Source organism: Dermacentor albipictus, chromosome 7 (assembly GCF_038994185.2).
Source record: "Dermacentor albipictus isolate Rhodes 1998 colony chromosome 7, USDA_Dalb.pri_finalv2, whole genome shotgun sequence".
Classification (NCBI taxonomy): Eukaryota; Metazoa; Arthropoda; class Arachnida; order Ixodida; family Ixodidae; genus Dermacentor; species Dermacentor albipictus.
In genome coordinates, this window is record NC_091827.1 from 75,105,192 (window position 1) to 75,131,393 (window position 26,202).

The window sequence follows — 26,202 nt, forward strand, 5'->3', positions numbered from 1 at the left end:
CTCCCTCTTAAAAGCATCAACCCGATGCAGCAAAGGAAATAAACAAAAACACCCGTAGCAGAGAAACAACAAAATAAGGATGTTCGTCAGCGTGCGCAAAACGGCTTAGGACGGACCACCTGGACCACTTCAGATGGTACGCGTCACCGCAGTGAATGCGAAAAGCCGTCTGGCACGACCTCATAGTCCATTGCCACAATACGTCGGATGACCTTGTAGCGTTCGAAATAGCGCCGCAATAGTTTCTCACTGAGTCCTCGTATCGACAGCCAGTACGACAGTATCGGAGTCCAAACCCAAACACGGTCACCGGGACGGTACTCGACGTAGCGCCATCGGAGATTGTAGTGTTGCCTCTTGGCACGCTACTGGTTTTTGATCCGTAGGCGGGCGACCTGTAGGGCTTCTTCGGCGCGCTGGAGATAGGTAGCGACGTCAAGATTCTCTTCGTCAGTGACGTGGGGCAGCATGGCGTCGAGAGTCGTCGTCGGGTTCCTGGCGTAAATCAGCTTGGACGGCGTGATCTGTGTTGTTTCTTGTACCACCGTGTTGTAAGCGAACGTTACGTACGGCATCCCAGGCCTTGTGTTCAACGTCGACGTACATTGCTAGAATGTCGGCGAGGGCTTATTCAGGCGTTCCGTAAGACCATTCCTCTGTGGGTGGTAGGCAGCTGTTCTCCTGTGCCTTGTCTGAGTGCACTGCAGAATGCCTTGGGTGAGTTCCGCTGTAAAGGCCGTTTCTCTGTCGCTGATGAGGACATCTGGGGCGCCATATCGCAGCAGGATGCTCTCGACGGTGAATTTGCCCACGTCGGCTGCGCTACCTTTCAGCAGAGCTTTCGTTTCAGCGAAGTGGCTGAGCTAGTGCGTCGCCACGACGATCCACTTATTTCTGGTTGTTGACGTCGGAAAGGGTCCCAACAAGTCCATCCCTATCTGCTGAAATGGTCGGCGCAGGAAGATCGAAAAGCTGTATTTAAATCTCACAAGCCTTGTCGATCGTGCCTTGCGTCGCAGGCAATCTTGGCATGTCTTGACGTAACAGGCAATGTTGGCGATCAGGTGTGTCCAATAATTCCTTTCCTGTATCCTCGATAGCGTCCGGGAGAATCCGAGGTGCCTAGCGATCGCATCGTTATGCAGGACGTGCAGTACGTCTGGACGCAGTGCTGAGCGAACGACAAGGAGGTTTTTGACGTGGACTGGCGAGAAGTTCTTCTTTACTAGTGGGTTGTTTTAAAGCGAGAACAAAGACAATCCTTGCTCAAGTGCGCTTGGGACAACGTCGGTATACCCTTCCAAGTACTCTACGAGGCTTTTGAGCTCCAGGTCTGCTCGTTGCTGTTCAGCGAAATCTTCTGCATTTATTATTCCAAGGAAGGCGTCGTCATCCTCGTCATCTTGCGGCGGCGGTTCAATGGGGGCGCGTGAGAGGCAATCGGCATCAGAGTGTTTTCGTCCGGACTTGTAGGTTACCGTGATGTCGTACTGTTGTAGTCTGAGGCTCCACCGCGCCAGCCATCCTGAAGGATCCTTTAAATTCGCTACCCAACACAACGCGTAATGCTCCCTGACGGCTTTTAACAGCCTGTCATATAGACAAGGACGAAATTACGCTGTAGCCCAAACGATGGTGAGGCATTCTTTTCTGTTCGTAGAATTGCCTTCCGCTTTTGACTGCGATCGGCTAGTGTATGCTATCAGCCGTTCAAGTCCGCCTTTCCTCTGGACTAGGACGGCACCGCGGCCTAGGCTACTCGCGTCAGTGTGGCTTTCGGTATCGGCGTCCTCGTCGAAGTGCGCTAGGACCGGCAGTGACTGCATGCGTTGTTTGAGTTGTTTCAGTTCTTGAAATGCGTCGGCCTGCGTAGTTTCCCATTCGACCTCGAGGTCACATTTTGCCAGATGTGTCAGTGGCTCAGAGATGCGTGAAAAGTCATTGACAAACTGCCTGTAGTAGGCGCACATGCCAAGAAATCTACGCACTGTCTTCTTGCCGTTGGGCTGCGGAAACTTTGCGAAGGCAGCTGTCTTCTGCTGGTCGGGGCGGGCCCCAAATTTGCTTATGACGTGTCCCAGGAACAGAAACTCATCGGAGGCGACGCGGCACTTTTCCGGCTTCAGAGTGCGCACTGATGATTTGATGGACTTCAGTACTGTCGCAAGCCACCTAAGGTGATCTTCGAAATTTTCGGTGAAGAGGGGGACATCCAAATAAACAAGACAGGTCTGCCATTTCAATCTTGCTAACACCGTGTCCACGAAGTGCTGTTACGTTGCAGGCGCCGAGCAGTCCCAATGGCATGACCTTGAACTCGTAGAGGCAGTGTGGCGTGATGAAGGCAGTCTTTTAGCGATCTCTCCCGTCCACTTCCATTTGCCAGTAGCCACACTTCAGACCCATCGACGAGAAATACTTAGCGTTGCAGAGCCGATCCAATGCATCGTCTATCCGTGGAAGGGGGTATACGCCCTTATACGTATAGTATAAAAAAATACGTAAACGTATATTTCAGGTATACGTCCTTCTTCGTGATCTTGTTAGGTCGACGGTGATCGACACAGGAACATAGGGTTCCATCTTTTTTCTTCACCAAGACTACATGAGATGCCCACGGGCTTTTCGACGGCTGCATGATGTCGTCACGCAGGATTTCATCGGCTTTTTGCCTAATAGCTTCACGTTCTCGCGTTTAAGGTCGTAAGGGCTCTGACGGAGCGGTCGAGCGCACTCTTTGGTCATTATGCGATGCTTTGCGAGTGATGTTTGTCGAATCCTCGATGACGTCGAAAGGCAGTCTTACTATCGTGAAGCAGACTTCTGAGCTGTTGCTGCTCAATAATGGGGAGACTTGGATTTATGTCAAAGTATGGTTCGGGAACTATGGTCATCGTGGTCCGATAGGTCAAATCCGATAGGTCAAACGCATTGCTGGTTTCCAGAATTTCCTCGATGTATGCGATCACGTGTATTTGTTGATGTGCTTGAACTTCTAGCTGAAGTTTGATAGCAACACTTTTGTTTTTCCTCCATGCAGACGACCGATCCCTCTTGCGACACAAATTTCACGGTCGAGTAGTAGACGTTGGTCACCCTCGACGACGTCGTCAACGTCTGCGGGTGTTTCGGTGCTGTCGGAAATAATAATGCTGGAACGCGACGGGATGCCCACTTCATCTCCGAGCACACTCAAGGCGTAGTGACTGCGAGAGCTCTCGGTGGTATTGCTTGATTTTCCGACAGCATTGAGGATTTCCACTTAAGATGGATGATTGCGCCGTGTTGGTTCAAGAAGTCCATGTCGAGAATGATGTCTCGTGAACGCTGTTGGAGGATAATGAAAGTGGCGGGGTAAGTCCGGTCATGAATGGTAATTATTGCCGAGCAGATTCCAGTCGCTGGAATGAGGTGCCTTCCGGTCCGAATTTTAGGGCATTCCCATGCAGACTCAACTTTCTTCAACTGGGCATTCGATGTGTCCAGTCACGACGGAGTAACCGGCCCCTGTCTCCACTAAGCCTTTGACTGCGTTGCCGTCGATATGCAGGTCGAGGTCGGTGGTGCTTCGTCTTGCGTTACTGTTATGTCTTGGCGTCGGATCCCGGCTGCGTCGCATAGAGCTGTGGCTTGTACGTGGCGTCATCAGGTTGTCTTTCATCGGCGTATTTTTTGCTTCCAGACTTCGTAGGGACGGCGGCGTGTCGTTGTTATGTCATTGTTATGTCACCGATATAGTCTCTTTGGCATCGTCGGCGGCGGCCGAGGACCTGCGTCAGTTTGACGAGAAGCAGCCGCACCTCCATCGGTGTCTCCATTGGTTTTCCGGATATGGGCTCGACGAGGGGCCTCAGGCTGGGCCAGTGTATGGACGACGTTGCGGCTACAGGAAGCGGCCTGTTGATTGCGAGCGCGACGATCGTGGAGAGTTCCACTGAGTAGCGGCAAGGTAGTCGGTGATATAGCAAGGTCGTTCGCCAAGCTGTGCTCGCGGCGCGTTAAAGGCGAACCCTCGCAGTCCCATCTCCCGGTATGGGCATCGCCGGAAGACGTTACCCGCTTCTCCGCAGTGGTAGCAGAGCGGGCGGTGGTCAGGAGCGCGCCAGACGTCTGTCTTCCTGGGGTAGCAGCGCTGGGTGTCGGGTGGACGTAGTGGTGGCGGCGGCGGTGGACGATGGAATTGGGCGTTACAGGGCCTTGGCGCAGTCCCACGGGGGCCTTGAGGGCGTCCGACGGTCCCGTAGGGCATCGCTTCTGGCTGCGGCTACAGTAATTGTGGTTGCACCTCAGTAACTCCAAACGATCACTGACCCTCTTCTTTCACGATGTCGCCGATCGAGGCCACTTGAGGTTGTGACGAAGGCAAGACCTTGCAAAGTTTTTCGCGCACAATGGCCCTGATCGTCTCTTGACGGTCGTCGGAACCCAGTCGTTGGATGGCGCACCGCAGCATGAGCGCTTGTCTGTTATACTGCCGAGTGCGCATTTCCAGAATTTTCTCGATTGTCAATTCCTCTGTACAAAACTCAGCTATGGTCTTGGGCAGGTTGCGAATCAGTCCAGCGAAAACTTCTTCATTGACGCCCTGCATCAGAAAGCAGACTTTTTTCTCATCCGACATTGCTAGGCCGGCGTGCGCGAAGAGACTCCTCCGTGAATATCGATATGCTCTCATTGAGGAGCTGTACTCGGGCCTCTAGTAGCGCTTGCGCGCTTTTTACGCACGACGCTTGTGAATGTTTGCAGGAAGCCGCTTTGCAACAAGTCCCACATCATTAAGCTGCCTTCTCGATTCTCGAACCACGTCCTCGCGGCATCTTTTAATGCGAAATGGACATGCCGCAGCTTGTCGGCGCTGATCCAGCTGTTAAACGTAGCGACCCTCTCATATGCTTCCAGCCAGCTTTCCGGGTCCTCGAGTGTGGAACCGCGGAATGTCGGTGTCTCATGGGCTGCTGCAGAACTATTGGGAACGCTGCGGCTGTTATTTTGGCTGTCTAGGCCATGATCTTCTTGGTCGCGTCTGGTATAAGTCTGTGTTCCGGGGGCAGCTGCTGAAGCCGGTGGCTTGCTCGGTGTTCCGGGACGACCCTGATATTGTCTTTCAGGTCAGGGCTTGGATAACGGCTTGTCGGGGGCATCCGGTAAATGAACGTAAAGCACCTCCACCAGACGTCACGCAGTAGTGACGGTGAAGAAGGCAGCACATTTTGATTATCGAAACTAGTGCTTCAATAGGCGAACTTGCGCCCTCAAAAGCACGCTACACTGAAAAAAACAACGATAGCAGCGAACACACTGGACGATCATCGAAAATCTGATCAACGCGTCAAGCGCGTCGGCTTTTATACATCAGTCATCGAATGTTCCAGACTAATTGCTGAGACCCGCATGTCTTCCACTAAGTTCTACACCTTTCGCGCCACGCGATGAAACCAGATAACACAAGGTTCGGTACAAACAGACAGCGGACAGAGCCATCGATACCTTTCGAGAAACTTTATGTGAGGGCGTCCTGCGCTGTGCGATGAAATTTGTTAAGCGGTGAAACGTGGTCGCCCAATAGAGATATACTAGTACACGTGTCAATATTTTTGAACATCAAAACGAGCCTATGTTAGGACACGTGGGGTCAACGCGTGCGAGACAACTTTCATAATCTGCACCTATTCTTTAGAATTATCTCCCAGAAGCCTGTCTCTTAGGACCAAACAATGAAATGTTCCTTAGCTCAGTAAAGAAGCTTTCATGGCGGTGAGGCCACCTTATGTCACTCTGAAAGCTTCCTTACTGAGGGACCCTCGGTTAAGGATTCCGTGGTGCTTCCTCAGTGTAAGGTAGCTCCGAGGTTGCCTTAGGCATCCTTATGCCGCTCCTGGCCCTGAACGAGTGCCCCACCTCATTGCTTAGCCACGTGACGTTTGCTTGCGCGTGCGCGCTGTCGCCCACTTGCGGAGAAGGGCGCGTACAGTACGTCTTGCCAGGCATCTTCGGTTCAGTCACGCGTGCGGCATAAAAGAGTTGCTAGGCGTTGCACGACGCCCGCAACGCATGAGTTGTTTCTTCGTATAGCCGAGCCAAATATAGCCAAGCAACAGCAGTTCACCAGGCTAAACAGTGGTTCAACAACTAAAATAAAGGCTAGTATGCTTCGCATCCTGGGCTTAACCTTAGCTAAGCCACAGCCATTTTTTTGTGTTTAGTAAACAAAACCACAAGAAAGCGTCCACGTATCTCCGTATTAGTTCCTCAATTTAAACATTGGGCAACAATACAACATTTCTTTATTCAATAACGGTGTTCGTGTAAAGCTTTTAAGAAATCATCTCGAACCCAGGCATGCGGCAACCGCTCCTTACGGGAGGACTGGCGAAGGGAGCTTTCAAAGTACGCTTGCTTCCTCCATCGGTCGTCCGCTCTAAGGAGGCCTTGTAATGTTAGGAGACGCTCGAAAGAAAGTAACGTTTCATTGTTTGGGCCTTAGCCCAAGTTCGAGTACGTGAGAGACACATCTAAAGATAGTATGTAAGCTTTGCTGATATACAGGGTGTTTCAGCGAACGCTTTCAAAAGTGTTCGCTGAAAGTCGATTTTACATCTCAATTGTACGCCCCTTCGAATAGACCAGCTCATGAACTAGAAATATGAAATCAGCTACAGGCCAATTTTAAAGATTTTTTAAAGTGTTCGCTGAAACACCCTGTGTATGGGACGATGTGCCACATGTAAGTGAGTTCACTTACACATTGCGCAAGAATGCGCATACCGTTTTCTATCACAACAGGTACACACTTGAGCAAAAGTATGCGGGCCTCAAGATCGCCAGAAAGACTTAATTCCTTCGTAATCAACATGCAAAAGATAAAATTGGCGGTTGCACTGGGAAGTTTGCAATGGCAGTGTAGCCTTTAAATTCAAGTTTTATTCATGCGCAGAGGGGAAAATTGGCTGCATCGCGCCATCCGCGGCTCGTATACTTTTGCTCACGGGTGAACGTCTATGTAACAAGATGTCCGTTGGCTGCAACTATTTTGCGTGAACTCGCACATAGATCACAAATTTTCTGTTATATTATATTATAAATACTTCAACTACATTTTATTCTCTGCATCTTGTAGTTCGTGATTTAATGTGGAACGTCTTTTCATATCAGTAAGCTTAAAATATTTGCAGACCATGTTTCACGTATTACGGAAACCCGAGTGGAATGCGATTAAGATTACCTGGAGAACTCTTACATAAGAAAATTAAATGGAGAGGTGCTTTTGCTTAGCATTCGCTGGGCCAAGGCATCTGTAGAGTAAAGACACAATGAGAGCAGGTTTCTATATTGAGGTCTTTATTTTTTCAAAAGTTGTCGTTATTTAGGCAAATAAACAAAAAGAAAGAGGGGAGCCTTCGGTCCAAAAAAAGAAACGTCTCCGTGTGTAAAAGAACATTTTTCTTATTCCTTCAGTCATTCTTTTCAGTATTGAATTTAAAAGAAAGGTCATCATCGTAACTTCTTTGTTGTTAGGCTAGTTTCTACTTGTATCTAATTCACACTTCATATACCTTGAAGTAACTCTCACACATTAAAAAAGTTAGCAAAAGAATTCACTAAGTGCCTTCTTAAATATCTACTCTACAGCAAATCTTGCAGTTTCTTCATGTAACCGGTGAGTTTGCGAGGTTTAGATACATGGAATCAATTTACATAACGACACCCCTTCGGAGTTATGTGCCATCAAACTCGCTATAAAGATACATTGTTGTTACAATTCGTATTTTTAAAGAAACGCGTATTTATGCAGTGAAGCACAAAAGTATCTGGGATGCCCTTGTTTTTCGTTCCTCACTTTCGGAAATATCTCAACTTTATCCTCAAAAATCATTCCACGGAAACGCATTATTAGTCACTTTTTAAGTTCATTATATGTTTAAATTTCTCCTTCTAGTATTGACCACTCTTCGAATAATCCAACCCAAGGTCAAGAATTTCGCTATCTGCAGCAGGTAACTTTCTTAGATTTTGTAGAAGTTAAAAATAAGCAATCCGTACACGTTATGGCAAAATTTTTTTCTTCCCACGCGATAACTGCGTTTGAAATTGCTAGCTGAACCTGCTAGTAACAGTTAGTATCTTGCTTAGTCAGCAAGGTTACTGTCTCTACTCTTACGTAATGCAGCGGTACTACGCTAGTAAATAGTGTGTTATAATTATTAGGTACAACGGCATTTTTAAGAGTTCTTGTTAGGAATCAATCAGAGAAAAACAAGCACCGAGATTTCGAGCCTAGTCAGCGCCCATTTCCTGACTAGACATGTTTATTTGACACCTTCAGGTTGTTTTCTGGAGCTTATCTGTGTAGGACAGTACAGTAATTTTATGCGAACTTACGGTTCGTTGATGCCGGAGATGATAGTCACGGCTTCGTAACCCTTGATTATAGATAAGTGGACACCACCGTAGTCTGGAACGATCTTGTGCTGTGAGTTCCTGGCTGGTTGTCTATGAGCAATGCTGTCCTCTATTTCTCTCACAAGTTCCGGAAAGCCCTGTAAAGGTGCGTTTGTTGAAATTTGTTAGACAAGAAAAACACGCGCTGTAATTGAGTGTTCATAGGGGCTGAATACGTGGACCTGTTTTTGTCGGGGTCTCTCATTTACTGAAGGGGCCCATTTGCGTTTGTTGTTATACTCTATTGAAGTTACATATTACGAAAATTGATTCAGACAAGTGACGCGATTACACCTCTTGATATAAACCTAAAGAAAGGCTAGTGTCCTGCAATAGTGCAAGTAATCAACCTAAAGAGAGGAATCTACTCAGTGCGCTACTAGCGAGTTTTACAGCGAATCTGGTAAGTCCTAGTTTCACCAGGACTCTGTCCATGTGCAGACACAAAGCTATGATCCTCGGGATGGGCTCCAGCATTGTCGTCATCTTCCACATCTGGCTTGTGGGCGCCCACTGGCACTACCGCACGAACGCGCTCGTGCCACTGCTCCCGCGTTCATCGTCACCATTCCTTATTTAGACTAGTAGGGAACGATAATACCACTAGAATAATTAATGGAGCAATCATTCAATTAAGTAATAACGTTTAACTATTAGGTAATTATCTTTTAATCATACAATAATTTGGTATTCCGTTTAATAATTATCAATTATATACCCTATTGCAAAAACCAGCATTTTGAAGTGCCCTCCGGTGTGCAACCAGCTCCAGTGAGAACACTGGATAAGAGCTAGGTCACACTGGACGAGAGGCTGGTTTCAGTGCTAAGACGCTTGGGCGCATTGGTTTGTGCTGCACACGCACTGGTTCTCACCGCAGCTCGCTGGGTCGCACTGGAAACATCGTTGGTTGCGTTTCTATGGAAGGTACGAATATTCAACGCTAGATACTAATATCTTGTCCTAAATAAGGCTATATCTTCGGGTCATAAAAGTATATTTCGTGTCGCAGCCAGGATCATGCCCTCTTTGTGCATACGTTCATTTGACATTGAAGATCAGTTTTGATTTTTGCATTTCCCTTTTGCCTGGGTGGATAGCAACATTCTTGACAAAATCACGCAAAGCATATGACGCCTCGTTCTTTAGTAGTTTGTACGCAACCGATGACTGTGAGTTGTCGCTGTGGTAGCAATGTTGTGAAGTCGACACGAAACGCAAATGTCGTTCAGGCGCGCTCCAACGGACTCCTAGAGAGCCTGCGGCTGATTGATATTATGGCACCGATCACGAAGCTGAGGCGATTCGAGTGCTTCCACTTTCCATAGTGTACTGAAAGATAATATATAAAAGGCTCTAAGGCTCAAATACATTTCAGCAATCGCCCGGTGCCCGCGCCAAGACCATTCTCTTCCACCGAAGCTTAGGCCTAGCGTACCCACCCAGTCCGTCTACACGCTATCCGCCCGTCTGGGCTCAGGACTCAACAAGTCTGACAAGGTCAAATCACTATGTTCCAACAACGGCATCGGTGTTCTTAAATAAACATGTTTTTTTCGTGTCAACAGTGTTACCACAAAAAGCGATCAGCGCCGATGTGACGCTTTATAAACATACGTGCATGTGCTGCCACCAAAGTCGGCCAGCACTAGCTTACACTTCCCTGACGAAGATGTAGGACTATACAGATGCGTCCATTGAAACAGATCGCTGAACGCAGAAAATGTTGCATGTCCCTTGCCCGAAGAACAAGAAATGGCTACCAAAATCGGCAGCAACAGTCCATACAGCGTCCCGGTTTGGCGGTTCATTGAGGACTTCTTCAAAGTTCAAATACGAATCGCTAAAGGAAATCGATGTTGTGGAACTTCCAAGCATACTATTGAATATAGACAACAATGTTTTCTGTCTGATACAGTCGTACGCTTTAGTTGCGGGGTGATTGCGCATCTGGAATGTCTACGCGAAACGCGTCTGCGAAAGTAAAAGTGCGCCTGAGGGTTGATATGGCAAATTATGGACAGCATGTCGTTTGCTGGCGTTGTTTAGTGTTAAAGTACTGAGGCTTGGGATCTGTAGTCACTGTCACGATGGTTGAGGGGCGGAGGCAACGCTCCTCCCGTCGTGAACGACACAGTCGTACCAGCCGAAGAACGCCGGGTTGATTCACGCTCGGAAATATAGAGAAAAGGTAAGGGGAGAGGGAAGGTGTGATAGAAAGAGTGCCGCACTAAAGGCAATAGCTTGCTTCTCAAGTCCATGGCTTACCGCACTCATAGCGTCAAATCCTGGCGGCAACCTTTTTATTTTTACTTTTTTTCATTGCTATAAGACGCTCTTTGGTAATTTCCGCATTAAAAAAAATATATACGATGCCCAAGCACTACGTATTTCATGCACTAGAGCTTCGTCTCACGACTAGTACCCAGCGCCCCAGCATCTAGAGCGCAGTATTGGGTCCATAATCCGCCATGGCACTGGACACTGTGATTTGCACTAGGGCATTCATAAATAAGAAACACGATGACGTAATCAATTTTACAGACATGTTGTCAAGGGCTAGTTCGCCCAGGATCGTGTCCGTGTATGGACACAAAACTCCCAATTTGAGGGCCGATCCCGAAGACAGTGCAATGCCGGGCCAACCCACGGCGGAGGAGCAGCTCGCGGTTGAGGGGCCCGCATACACAACTTCGCTAATCTACCTTCTTCACAGAGTGGGAAGGCACTCAGTGTTTTTTTTTATGAATCTGGTCAAAAGGCTGTCAATATAGGGCGCCCATTGGTAGACATTTAGAACTTCAATTTTGTAAATTGCAGAGCAAATCAACACCACAGTATTAGCTACACCATGCATCACAGCGCAGTTTGGCGGATTTTAAGAATTTATTGTTCCACGTTCAACATCTGCCTATGACTTCGCCAATATATATATATTATAATATCAGGAGTATATTGGCTGTCTCTTTCATACTGATTGATGAAACATCTTACTGTATCAGTTACCAATAAAACAATGACGCCGAATTTACTGAAAATAAATACGCACCATATAGGAGGAAGTGAACTGATTTGTACATGGGAGAAAGATTTTCCTCTAAAGTTGATATAAAGCACATGAGAATGGATCATCTCTGTTTTCTTTTTGTGGAGGGGGGGGGGGTAACCATTGCAGAGAGCAAACGTCCAGATTTAGTGGCTGCTGTGAGCACATTGTTTCAGATATACATCCCTTAAGAAAAATTCTAGAAAGGTGCAAAATTTTCAAGAACCCATGAAGCTTAAACTCACTCAACAATCTAAAACAATGTCACAATTTCTATTGTGTACGTAACATTGCGTCAGAAGCTTGAAACATTTATGGATTATACAAAGATAAAATACTCCACTAATTGCGGAGTAGGACTTTTGCACTCTTAGTCAAGTCTTGCCTCTGTAAAAGCCTTCGTAAAAGCATTATTTTTTTTATTTCTGTAGACACCGCATATACCTGTACTTTCAACTCCTGCTATACAAGACAAAACACGGGTGACCTACTTTCTGGTCATGGCTGTATGCGGTCGATTAGGGAGCGCAGCACCTCTAAGCGGCCCTGCCAAATTGGCGCAAGAAAACGCGCGCTGATGCGCTGAGAGAATGTTAAAAACGAAAAGCTGTAAGCAGGGGAGAGCGAGACAACTGCTTTGACGACTGCGGTCTCAAAAGAGCACGAAAAGCAAAAGGTGGAACTAGGGAACGGATGCACTGAGAAAGAAGTATCGGTCTTTGTGCGTTCCTTAGAGCATTCGATTGGCAGAAAGAAGAAAAGGCTGCGCCAGCTGGGAAGGATTAAAAACACAGCGGAAGCTAGCTGGAAGTGTCCATTGCTGTCGCTGCCAATTCTTGTCATTTCTTTGTACCAGCGAGCTAAGGCTACTGTGTTCGTGTTGAAAAATCATCTGGCCGCGACGATAAATGCTGTCAGCGATATCCGTGATGTTCAATTCCACTGAGGTTACCGGAAATCGCAATAAGCCAGTGCAACCGCTACAGCTTGTGTAAGTGTTCCGACCAAGCAGGGGCCATCAGCGGCGGTGGGCAGCCATGTGTACTGGATCAGGCGGGTGTGAAGGTGTGCGCGATGTACAGCAGTGAAGCAGCGTCGATTCCGTAGGTTAATTATCGCTTACGATACTCTATGGTTGCTAAATGTTTCATTTCTGGCAACGCGTTCTCTCAAGCCAGCAGATAACAAATCTCGACGATTCATACGTCTTTACTCGAAGTATGGACACGCCCATCAAAGTTTGGCTGTATAAACTTCCAATAACTGCAGGCTCAGTTCCGTTCTGTTACCTACAAATGCAATATTTCAGCTCTTCTCTTTTTTTCTCGCCCACCCTGATGACCTAATCGCCGAAATATCATTCACAAATGTTTCTTTGCACCTCCACCTAAAGCGGTGCTAATAATCCCATGAAGCGCTGTAACCATGAATTATTCCGTTTTTATCACCGCTTTGCACACCTAGAAGGAATTCATTGCATTTTTTACTTGAAATTTGTCGAAGGACTGTAATGTTTTGAAACGTTTTTGGTCTGTTACGTACTTTCTGTTGTGTAGTCTGTAGATTTGCGACGATTTCTTTTTTTCCTGTACAACGCATCAGGTCCACTAAAATTCAAAGTGTAATTTGACTCCCTCCGTGCAAGCATCACGTGCAAATAATTATTTATCTCCGACAAAGCAGCAGCTCCGAAATGCTGGTTCTAGAAACGCTCTAGAAGCAAAATTATCCATGCATGTCCTATAGGTGAGCTGTACTCTCGTTACTCGGAAAGGAGGCGAAGTTTTATGCCACTAGCAAAATTCCGAAAGCGTAATGTCTGACGTACAGTGTAGCGGTTTCCAGTTTCCTGGCAGCCTGAAACAGTTATGTTTCTCAGCACCTGTGTTGTCGCATACTCTTCGCGAAAAGGAGCACTGCACGTCAAAAACTAATTTAAACCAAAGCAAAACAGCAATAAGGCGAAAATTTTGCGTATTGTGAAAATACATAGTGTTGATTTTTGCCTAGGGGATGTCAGCTAGTCCCACCCTATTCATTAGAAGACAGTACTTGAGAGCCTCGGTATCTGAAAGTGTCAAAGTTCACTTTTTTTACATTCTCATCGAAATAATTTTTCTATACAGCAATAATGTGCCACAGTTGTAACAGCTCCCCCAGGGAAAGCAGAACGCCTGCCTCTCCATTTGTGAAAGTTCAGAGTGGCCCAGAGCATTGTTAAGCAAAAATCAAGCCAGGAATTCATGTTCTTTACAGGGAGCAAAGATCGTATGAGTATGATGAACCACAAGAAAAAGCTAATAGCTTGAAGTACATGAGTGGGCTGGAGCTGACCAAACAACGTGTTTACTGATAGCATGCTGATAACAATTAGGCACGTAGATGCACTGTAACGTCACCACAGGTACAGAAACATTTGAGAGCCGTGTCACTGACTTGGGTTCATTTCTCAAGAGTTCACACTCATTGAGTTAGTTAGGTGAGTGTGAATGGACGAAAGTGGAGTTGAATGCCAGTTCGTGTAAGGGGAAGAAATTAGTACGCACGAGTTACAGCTCACACGGTGACCCGATTAGACATTACCGGCAAGTGTGGAAAAATATGCCTGACAAAAAGAAAACATAAGGCCATGCGCAGGGCTTAGATTTTAAAGGGACCAGCTTTATGGGGAACGTCTTCTGTATACTGTATAAAACACAATTGAACGTATTTTCCTCACTTTTGTAACTTGCTCAGAGCACTAGGTATCTTCGTCCTTATTGGTATCACTTAATTATTACTTTTTTTACAGTAGGTAAGGAGTCATTTCATTCAGGTCAAATAGAATTCAAATTCAAATACAACGCTGTACCTTGAAAGGCCGGACACACTCACATGTCCTTGAGTAGTTGAGCCGAGTTATAATAAAAGGAAAGAAAGGTGCACTAAGCAACAAGACGCAGTGTTTTACAGCAACATCGCGCATGTCAAGGGGCCGAGCAATGCAAGGCAGCTTGCGCACAGTCTGGACAATGGTTCTCTTCTCCAACATGCTACAAATACAGCACCGTCGAGAGTGGAGTGCTAGGCAAACCGCAATGAGGGCATTCACATAAAAGGTCTTGGATCCTCTTCATGCTGCCTCAGAACTTTATGGCAAACACTGAGACAGGTTTCGAGCAATATCATTTTTGTATCGGCTTTCAGCAACTATTGAACAATACATAGCCCTAACACGGTCTGGGTGCCACCGTGTCTGGCATTTTCTAACACCAAGTGGAATTTCTTATTTCTTCCAGGTACGACTATCGCATAGAGTTTCAGGGGACATCAGGACACGGAAGCTTTGACATCTACAAATGCTATGTGATGCTTTAGTGGTGAAGACGCAATTATGGCATATAAAATGCATATTTGGGAAGGCTTCTTTCCCTATTAGCATTGCACACATAAGAGCTTCACTTAGAGTTCTCCACCGCTATGCAAAGACTGCGACATCTACACAACATGAGCTCCACAGGACAATAGTTTTTTATGTTACTTGTCTCTAAGAAGCGACAAGAAAGGGGGGTTAACCAAGGGGCCAGATTTTTATATGTCATATCATAAGAAGCGAACAAACACTGACACGAAGGACAACATAGGGGAAGTTACTTGTTCTTAATGAATGAAACCAAGAAACGTTATATTATTTGAAATTAAAGTGGATGAAAAAACAACTTGACGCAGGTGGGAACCGAATCCAGAACCCTCGAATTTCGCGAATTTCCCCTATGTTGTCCTTCGTGTCAGTGTTTGTTGGCTTCTTATGATTTGTCTCTAAGAAGGGCTCATAATTCAAGTACGCGCATTTTTCATGCAGCACTTTTGTCCAGACTTGTCATAGGTCTTTTCATTAAAACTACGAGCACTTAGCTGTCTAAAGCCTCCATAGATAACAAGTGTATGTACACTTCAATAAAGCAGGTAAGAAAGTTGGTGACCAAGGACAGAGTCACTGGAAGTGAAGCAATACAACCAGAAGTTATCGAAAAGAAAGTGCTACAAACAGAGGCTGCAAATTCGATGTAAAAAATGGAAACGCAAAAGCCATGAAGATTTACAAGAACGAAAAGAAATAAATTAGGAGGAAAAATCTCTACGATAAAACAAGAAAGACGGCCTCGCTAATTGACGCTCGCGCTGATTGTCTGAGGACATAAACACACCGCAGCAAATATTAAAAATTAGATGAGACATCTGCCTGCTCCAACCAAAATCTGCATACCACTCAGCATATTCTAATGGAATACAGAGGATTCACCCAGCTAGACCAGTACGTAGCATACAACTTCCAGACGGGCTTATATTTAATGTAGACGGATGTACCAACCGGTCAGCAGTCGATATAAGCAAGAAATGTTTTGAGTATTGGTGGAAAAAAGCGCGGAAGAAAGAGACTGATACGACCTAATCCATTTCAGCGATAGGCAGTTGTACGATGCAGATAGATAAGTATGAAAACATGAATACAAGAATGCCACCAGGAAAATCATTGATAGCATACCTCAGTATACTCAAGCAGGATAGGTGACGATTTGTTCCCGCCCCTTTTCAAAGAGGATGCCAATAAATCATCATCATCATCCTCAAGTGGGTGATAGGAGCCAAGCTGCATACACGTTCAAGTCTTGGAAGTACATGTCACTATGTTGCTTGAATGTAAATCACATTTACGTCGACATTCAACGCTAGATGGATTCTTCGTGTCTTTTTACTAAGTTTCTATACGTTGATGTTCAATAAAAATGGGAGGCGGTGAAAACCTTAAAAATTCAATCTGTAGAGGGATTCCTAATTATGTTCTTCTCCGCAAGCTTAGACTATATAATGCCGGTCTCTTACTTTGTCGGGTGCATCTCCATCGAGGTCTGGTAACTTTGCAAGCACGCTGCTCAGGATCTGCTCCAAGCTGCGGAAAGAAGGCAGTAGAATGCGTCAGACTAGTGCCGACCGACAAGGAAGGATTATTGGATTGCGAGCAATTGCCGTCAACTATGCCTGTGCCTGCCACGTCCCATACTTTCTCTCTCTCTATCTACTCTTTATCTCTGTATCTCTCTCTATTGATGCATATATATAGAGGCAGAGACTTTCTTCCGGCTACGCTTTAAACGTACAAATCTTTCAGCGACGTTACAAGGAGCACAGAGTAAATATTTAATTACACTGGCGTGCACCACCATACGATTGGTGATCAAAGTTTACAAGTGTAAATATAATGATATATGCGCATTCATCCTCGGTTGTAGTACTGGCGAACTTCGCTTCCACCTTCGCCAAAAGCAATCAAGGTAAACCTTATTGTTCTGCTCGTTTCGACAGCAAATATTCTGAAAGAAAAACAGCGCTATCGGAATGGCAAGTTTTCGATAGAGAAGAAAGGCATGTAATCAGAGGTACTCTCCATGGTTTACGTAAGATCCCAGCTGCGCGACGTTCGAATTCCTTACAAGTTATTTTACTGAAGCGCTCTCAATGCTGATCCACGACCAACTAGCTCAACATATAACAGGAAAGTGAGCAAACAGCCGGAGCTGCATTAATCTCCCCATAAGTCCGAAATAAAAGGGTGCGCTTTCGCGAAATCTGTGGGAGTCCGGATATTTTTGTTAGGATTACCGAGCCTAAAATAGGCCTTTCAGCCTCCAAATTAAGTTTTTATGGTAAAACGAAGGTCGTTTCCTGAAAATAACTTACACCGGTGGCACAAATATTTATGCCACGTCAGGCCAGACATCCTAAGTGCAAAAGTTTTAATGACAGATACTGACCTCCTAGTAGTTATTCAATAAATTATGAAACTAATTATAATATTTGTAACATGTAGATGGACAAGTTATTAGGTTGATCGCGTCATATATAGTATAAGCAACTATAGTAAGCTAGAGCAGTGATGCAGTCCCAATCACTGTGCTTCTCCTTGAACCGGTCTGTGCGTCTTTTAGGGTACTTTCACACGGCATTTGAAAGAGGTCGCATAAACCATGATGACTGGCGACCACGGAGAGACTCGTGACGAGCAGTATTACATCAGGGAAGTGCTTCGTGCCCATCGAAAAACCAAGATTTATCGCGACTGGCACCGTTCAAGTCTGCTCGCACTCCCGTCGCCCCGTAAAATAGACGCCCCCGTATGAAAACGTCCGTTTACTGTGCCCCTCATTCGTTCGGCACGTTTCCCAGTACAGTCGCGCGACTGAAACGTTTACCAACAATCGCAGAAGTTGCTTTCCGACCAAAGGGATCATTTGCGACTATTTGTGACCGGTCTCCTTGCCGCCCACTTGGTCGCGCGACTTCCATGTGTAACTAGTATGAATGCACCCTTAAATTAGAATGTCTCTCATTACTTCTCCTGCAAAAAATGAGTTATAATAGTTTCTTTTGTTTAGGCAACTGCTACCTCTAGATTCAGTGCTATGTTCACGATCATTATCTTGTGATCAATTGTCGCTATATTCAGAAATATTTGCCTCTCCACGTAGTAAAATTGCGAGAAAAATTACTAGGAGACCGAGGATTTTACATCACTTGCTGTCTCAGCGAATAGATGGCGTAGAACTTAAGGCATATTGAATACGTACGTGTCCCGAAGGAATGAGCACACGCAATAAAAATCTTTATAATAACATTAGTTTAGACCTAACGGTTTAATTCTGCGCAGCCTACGAGGAGCCGGCGCCACTGGTCTCCAGCGGTGCGCAAAGGCCCGTAGATGTGATATCAGCCATAAATATTTGACTACGATGATATACCAGGACTGAAACGTTGGGCAAGTTCGTTTTCGTTCGAGGTAAAAAACTGCCCTTATTGAACACCGGAGAAATCACGTATTCACACATACACAAAGTTATCAAGAATGCCGCCCATAAAAAGGAATGGAAAGAAACTGCGCATCTGCAATTGAATTGAATTGAATTGAATTTTTATTCTCGTTCATTCAAACGTAGGTACACTGAGACTAAAGGCATAAAGACTGACAAAGGTCTCAACCCAACGAACGACAGGTTTGACAGCAGATCACACATATGTGCACAATTTTGCGCGTTACAACAGCGTTGGTTACTGTGAAAATCCATGCCAGCAATGTACGTGGTCATTCGATTCTTCAAATGTATAGTACTATGTACAGCAACGGCTAAGTACAAGCAAGCATTTCAGATTCTAATGGTACCCTAAAACTGTACAATTATATGTCTTCCATATCTTACCAATATCTTATTCCTTCTTTAAATGTCTGTAGGGAATAAGATATTGGTTAGATAGGGAAGACAAATACTTTAAAATTGAAATGCGTGTAATAAAATCAAAAATGTTTCTACCGAACATAAGCCGCGCGAATGAATGAATGAATGAATGAATGAATGAATGAATGAATGAATGAATGAATGAATGAATGAATGAATGAATGAACAAAGGAACCATACGAACACAAGTGCAGAGCCTGGATGTATCACAAGGCGCAATAAGATGTGAAGCGCTGATAAGTCTTTGCACAGCAACTGCGTTTATAGACCGTTTTATTGAGGACGCCGCCATTTTACGATCATGGCGCCGTCTATCGACCGACACTATGCTGGTATGTGGGATCGCGCTGGAGGGTGAACCGCGAACGTGCTGTTGACGACGAGTGGCAAGTTTTCGAACTTACTCGAGAGCTTTCAACATGCTGTTCGGAGTGGGAAACATCTTAGTGTGTCATTACTAAGCTTTTAGCTTCGATATAGCCGCAATATCGAAGGGCGACGGCCCTAGAGGCGCTCCCGCAGCTCTGCCAACGATAGGAATAGGAAGCGTGTCAAGTCTGAACATTATGGATACGTAATCGATACATATGTAACGTGTTATTATTGCTTATGTAGCCTTGAACTCTATTAAGGTAACGCTCGGCCGACAACAATCAGTGATGTCTCCATGTTTCATGCGGTCTGCTGTACAAGCCTACATCCTACTCCAGGTAACCGCGAAGCTCGGAGGAAACGCGTTTTGCTAGCTTCCGTGCTCCTGAAATTTTCACGGTAGGATTTTTTAAACTGCGACGAGGTTAGTGTCGTCCACAAGGATGTGTAACGCTAGGTAAATCAAGCCACTGCAAGGGCTGTCCGTAGAACCGGGCTCGCTCACGATCACGGCACGGTCCTTCGTCTTCCTCTTAAGACGGCACATACACAGGGGCGCGTCTGCTTCATTACAATGCCCCGGGAGCGAAGCGTAGCCATCCTGGCGACTCAGGACGCGGAGAAGATGAGCGGGTCGTAATACAGTTTCAGGCGGCTCACATGTACTGTCTCTCGCCCACGATGACGCAGGTCTGGTGACACGGTGAGCGGCTCGACGATGTAGTTCACTGGTGAAGTGGCCTCGTTGGTACGGTACGGACCGTGATAACGGGCCAGGAGTTTGGAAGAAAGGCCAGCAATGTGGGCTGGAATCCAAAGCCACACAAGCGAACCAGCAGCAAAGTTGTGCGGTGGTTGATGAGCTCGGTCATGTCTTGTCTTTTGACGTTTTTGAGACTCACTAGTCAGGGCATGTGCCAGCTGACGGCAATCTTCAGCATATTTGGCGACTTCGGAAAGTGGAGTTTACTCTGTAGCATCAGGTTGGTACGGCAGTAGGGTGTCCAAACGACATGAAGGCTCACGGCCATACAGAAGCAAAAAGGGGGAAATGCCGGTGGTCGCTTGCGTCGCGGTGTTGTATGCGAACGTAACAAAGGGGATGAAATATTGATCCGCAACATGTCACCAGTGTGCGATTGAAGCGCTTGGTCAGACCGGTGGTTTGGGGATGGTACGCCGTCGATTTGCGATGAATTATCCTGCACTCAGCGAGGAGGGCTTGAATGCCCTCCGGCAGGAAGACACGGCCCCTATCACTCCGTAACTCTCGGGGAGTATCGTGGGGAAGAACAAAATTGCGAAGGATGAAAAAACCAACGTCATGGGCGGTCGTTGCTGGCAGAACTGCAGTCTCAGCGTAGCGATTAAGGTGATCTACGCCGACAATAATCCATGGATTTCCAGGCCTGCTGCATGGAAACGGGCCGTAGAGGTCGATGCCGATGCAGTCCAATGGACGAGACGGGCATGGTAGAGGCTGCAACGGTCCTGTGAAACGCTGGGTAGGTGTGTTGCCACGTTGGCATGTAGGGCAAGACTGAGTGTACTTTTGCACAAAGTTGTACATGCCTCTCCAATAATAGCGCTTACGCAACTTTGTGTAAGTTTTGAGGACGCCGGCATGAGCACTTAGGGGATCAGCGCGAAAAGACGCACGGACGTCAGAGCGCATATGACGAGGTATAGCGAGGAGCCATTTGCGTCCGTCGTGCATGTAGTTGCAGCGATGTAGAATGTTGTCCCGCACGGAAAAGTGGGTTGCTTGGCCAGGCAGTGCTCGTGTCGAAGGGACATCAGATGGAGTGGCAAGGTAGTCAAGTAACATTGCAAGGGTTGGGTCCTTGCGCTGCTCTGTAAGCATGTCAGTGATGGTGAACGGTGACAGGGTGGACGAGGAAGCTGACAAAGACGCCAAGTGAGGCGTTAGTGGGGAGCGAGAGAGCGCATCAGCGACAGAGTGCTTGCGACCGGAGCGGTACATGACGCGGATGTCGTACTCTTGCAAGCGAAGCGTCCAACGTCCCAAGCTATTTCAAGGAAGACAGCCAGCAGACAAGACAAGAAGACAAGACAGCTATTTCAAGGAAGAAAGCCAACAAACGGCATGGTGGTCACTAACAACGGCGAAAGAACGGCCGTAATGGTATGGGCGAAACTTGCTTAGTGCCCAGATGATTGCGAGGCACTCCTTTTCTTTGACGGAGTAATTTAATTCTGCTTTCTTTAGAGTACGGCTAGCATAAGCGATCACGTATTCATCATAGCCAGCTTTCCGTTGCGCTAACACGGCGCCAAGTCGAACTCCCCAGGCGTCACTATGCACTTCCGTGGGAGCATCAGGGTCGTAGTGGCGAAGAATCGGTGGTGAGGTCAACAAGTGGCGCAACTGCTCGAACGCTGCATCACATTCAGGTGACCACGTTGCTATGCCGTTACTCGCGGAAAGTAAACTTCTGCAAGGCGCCACGATGGATGCGAAATTGCGGGCGAAGCGACGAAAATAGGAACATAGGTAAATAAAACTTCTGAGGGTTTTGATAAACGTGGGCATTGGGAAGTCTGCAACGGCGCGGAGCTTGTCTGGGTCCGGGAGGACGCCGTCTTTTGAGATAACTTCACCCAATATTATTAGCTTTCTAACAAAAAATGGTACTTCTTGAGGTTAAGCTATAGGCCGGCAGATGCGAGACAGGTCAGAATGTCATGCAGGCGAGCGAGGTGTGCCGGAAAATGGGCTGAGAAGACGACGATGTCGTCTAAGTAACAAACAGGCCTTCCATTTGTGGCCGCGAAGGATGGTGTCGATCATACGCTAAAAGAAGCAGGCGCATTGCACAACCCCAAGGGCATGACGTTAAACTCTTAGAGGTCATCGGGTGTGACGAACGTGGTTTTCGGACGGTCAGGCTAGGCCATTGGAACTTGACAGTACCCGAAGCGCAGATCCAAGGAACTGAAGTATTCTGCGCCTTGTAAACAGTCAAGAGCGCCATCGATTCGAGGCAGTGAATAAACGTATTTTCTCGTTATCTTGTTTAGGCGTCTGTAGTCGACACAAAAGCGAATGGAGCCATCTTTCTTTTCCCCCAATACGACAGGTGAAGACCAAGGACTTTGAGACGGACGGAGGACTACGTTTGAGCATGTCGTCCACTTGCTCCGTGATGATTCAGCGCTCTTCGGCGGAGACACGATACGGGCGCTGTCGCAAGAGGGAGTGGGAACCGGTTTCAATGGTGTGAAAAACAGCGGTGGCACGGCCCAGTGACGTCTGATGACAGTCTAAAGAAGAGACAAACTTGTGAAGGAGAGCGAGGACTTGGCGGGGATGAGGTGAGGAAAGGGCAGGGTCGATGGCGTTATCAAAACCTACTGAAGGTGATGAGCCGGAGACCGAAGCGATGGCGTCAACGTGATAGAGGGAGCCGGTAGGAACATCGAGGTCGTCGACGTAATCGACCGCCTGGAAGTGTCCTACGGTCTCTCCACGCAGTAGGCTGATAGGGTACTGGTAGTAGATGGTGACCTGCATTACAGTTGAACCAGATGTTACAGTAAGCACGGCAAACCGAAGAACAATGTCCTTGCGTTGAGCAAACACATCGGATGGCGTGAAGATTACAGTGGTGTCAGATGCGGCATCAGACGACAAGTCAACAGCCATAGACAACACAGAAGGTTTGGTTGTGTCGGCATCAACAGTGAGTTTGTCGGCAAACTGAGGAGATCTGGTCGGCAGTGATTCACATAGTGGTAAAAGCGACACTTCTGCACGCGAACAGTCAATGACAGCATGATGACGTTACAGGAAATCCCCAAACAAGGATGAGGTCGTGAGATCAAGATGGTAGCACGAAACACTCGATTATTTACGGGACGTCGTTGATGACGACACGGGCCATGCATAAAGCTGAAGGGTGAATTCGCTGCACGCTGGCAGTGGCGAGCACCAGGCCAGAGCGAGCTGTAGTCAGTTTTCGTAGCTTGCGGCAAAGGCTTTCGTGAATGACGGAAACGGCTGGTCCGGTATCGACTAGTGCCACTGCGCGTACTTCCTCTACAAAAACGGTAATAACATTTAGCGGTGAAGACTGAGGTCGTGAGGACGTCGATGTATTCGCAGTTCTTCCCTCAGCAACTGCAGCAGTCAGTTTCCCTCTTTAGTGGGAACTCGACGACGCAGGGTTGAAATCGAACGCCGACGAGGGTAGGGGAACGCCGTGTTTCCTACCGGCGATCACTGTCGAGACGTCGCGGTGAAAAAGAAGGCGTGGTGGCGTATTGTGGTGAGTAGCTGGGCGTGTCACAGCTGCTACGACCAGTTGGGGTGCGGCGTCGACAGAAGTGCGCCACATGGCCAGCAATGCCGCAGGCGAAGCAGATAGGCCGGTTTTCTTGAGTGCGCCACGTCTCGGTGGAATGAAAAAACTGTGGTGATGGTCGGGCAACTGGAAATGAAGCCTGATGTACGGGCGATGAAAATGAAGCTGTCTGCGCAGGTGGCTGTGCAACCACGGCTGCATAACTGCGCGGCAGCGACGTAGGGTGAGTGGCGAAGTTGGTATGGGCCAGCGACACACTCATAGGATTGGGTGGCGGGTTGTAGGAGCTGCAGGACGCGCTTCAGATATCTGAGTTCGGATGGCTTGCTGCAGCGTTGGAGGCGAAGCTGCCGTAGGTGCGTCGCTGTGAGGCAGCAGCGAGAGCTGCTTGGCCACCTCTTCCCGAATAAAATCTTTAATATGCTGCGAGAGGGTCGAGTTGGTTTTTTCAGTAGAAACCGCGAAGCTCGAGACGGAATGGGCGTGCTGAATGTTCTGGCAGGCGATGCAACGTTGGCGGCGTAGCTTGTCAAAGCTCTGGCAGAGGTTAATGAGGACTGATACGCTAGTTGGGCTTTTAGCGAGCAACATCTGGAATGCGCTGTCCTCGATGCCCATGAGGATGTGTTTGATATTGTCATCCTCTGACATGCTGCGATTTACCCGCTTGCACAAATCGAGAACGTCCTCGATGTAGCTGGGGATCAGCGATGTAGGCGCTGTTCAGCGTGTAGCTTGCGCACAGCTGGGCGATCAAACACTTCAGCAAACAGAGTCTTGAACTCGGACCATCTTGTAAAGTCTGATTTGTGGTTGAAAAACCAAAGTTTGGCTAACGTCGGCTAGGTAGAAAGGCACGTGGGTCAGCTTAAACTGGTCATCCCATTTGTTATGGGCACTTACACGTTCGTACGATGACAGCTAGTGTTCCACGTCATGTTCGGCAGTGCCACTGAATATGGGTGTGTCGCGTTGACGAGGGACGCCGGCGCAGATGACGGTGGCAGCCGGCGGTGCAGGCAACGAGGTGGTGGGATCAGGCACGGTGCTGGGCGATCTTGTTGGCAGGGTTCGAGTGCGGAGCTCCAGGACGAGGCGAAGGATCTCGGCAACCTCCACCAAATGCGACTAGGTTTATTGTCGTTCACAACGTTGTGGAACGCTAGATAAATCAGAGCACTGCAAGGGCTGTCCGTAGCACGGGGCTCGCTCGCGGTCACGGCACCGCCCTTCGTCTTCCTCTTCAGACGGCGCATACACAGGGGCGCGTCTGCTTCATTACAAAACAATGTTTACCTGGCACCTGCGCATCAAGCTTTACAAAATAAATGCCTGTAAAATAACTCGACATAAAGGACTGTTAACATGAACAAAATGAGCTGATGAGAGTGGCAGCGAATATGCCACGATCAACCAGACGCACGCGACGCATTGATAGATTATGCGCACTCTTAGGTCAAGAATGACGACTGTGTGTGCAAGGCCACCTTGCCTACTCCAGAGCGCTGAAAAACAAAAAACTACTCTTTGCAAGACCAATATTATATTTCTGTAGCAGTGCAACGCGCGATTAGTGGCATCGACAGCTTGCTGGCGAGATTCAGAAGCACGGCAGAGCCCATGTAAACTAGGGCTGGCCGGCACACGGTAGGCGTGGCTTTGGTTACAGAAAGGGAGAGAACACCTTCCTTTCTTAGTCACGTATAGTTTTCATAATACGTTATCGGTCAACTTCAGCCAGGGCGTTGGTTGCCAAGCATGATAATCTTTGAACACGTTCGGACAGAGCAAGTTTAATGTGCGTGCACGACGAAATAGTTAACTTCGTTCATTCTCAGTAATGGGCCGACTCGAATACACGCCTTTCCTTCATATCCCAGTTTGATCATGGGTTCCGAGTTTGTCACCATGCGATCACTGCGAACAAAACCTTCCGAACATACATGCGATGATATCAAGTCCTTTCTGTTTATGCTGGAAATACACAACGGACGCCTCTGTTTTATCACAGCGGCGTTGTCCACAAAGCCGCCGCGGCTGAAGATGCACTTCAGGCTTGCTTCCTAAAGTTATTTTCGCAGTCGAATAGAGCATAGTGGTGGCCCATCAACCTGGCGCCATCTGAAATCGCAGAAATTCCAGACAGAACGCGTTCGTATTGTACTAATTCGCAATTAAACTGCTGCCTTTCCAAGCTGCCGCAGGGGAGAGAGCGGAATTCCCACATACCAATGCGAGGTGGAAAGTGGCGCGGCGCGCTGGTCCGAGGCTGCGTTCCTCCTCGCCGGTAAAATGGTCCATAGTTGCCCATCGTAGGGGTGCTGTTTGGTTTCATTACCTAATTTCATCGGTATTCTTTTAAAGTGTGTGTATGTGTATTACCATCAAAGCGTCATTGTGAGTCTGCGCTTGTTCGTGTGTTCTGCCCATCCGTTTTCTATTTCCGTCATTTTTCACAATGGATGACTTGTTCAGTAAAAATATGTACGCGTTGGAGTACTAGCACAAAAATCTTCGATATTCTTTGTTCCGTTGTAATAAATACGTCATTATGAAAGTTGCGAACCCGTGGGTGTGAATAATCAAATCTTACACAGTTCTCGCAGTTTTCAAGGAATGTATGCTTACGGCGCATGTGCTTCAGGCCGTGTATGCGACAAATGCAAAGAAAGCCACTAGCACTGCCTACCCAGGATAAAATATTACCTGAAGTTGACTGCCACAGTGACTCCAAATCCACGTAAGAAATGCC

General features: G+C 47.2%; 1 protein-coding gene across 2 annotated transcripts in view; it reads right to left on the reverse strand.

The window, feature by feature from the left end:
- LOC135899042 (scoloptoxin SSD14-like) overlaps window positions 1-26,202 on the reverse strand; it is a 126,942-nt gene that overhangs the window by 22,712 nt on the left and 78,028 nt on the right. For both annotated transcript variants that reach the window (XM_065428289.2, XM_065428288.2), the window contains exons 9-10: window positions 16,349-16,415; window positions 8,380-8,537 (exon numbers count right to left, since the gene is read on the reverse strand). In XM_065428289.2, coding sequence (XP_065284361.1) covers window positions 8,380-8,537; window positions 16,349-16,415 — 225 coding nt within the window. The remainder of the gene's footprint in view (window positions 1-8,379; window positions 8,538-16,348; window positions 16,416-26,202) is intronic.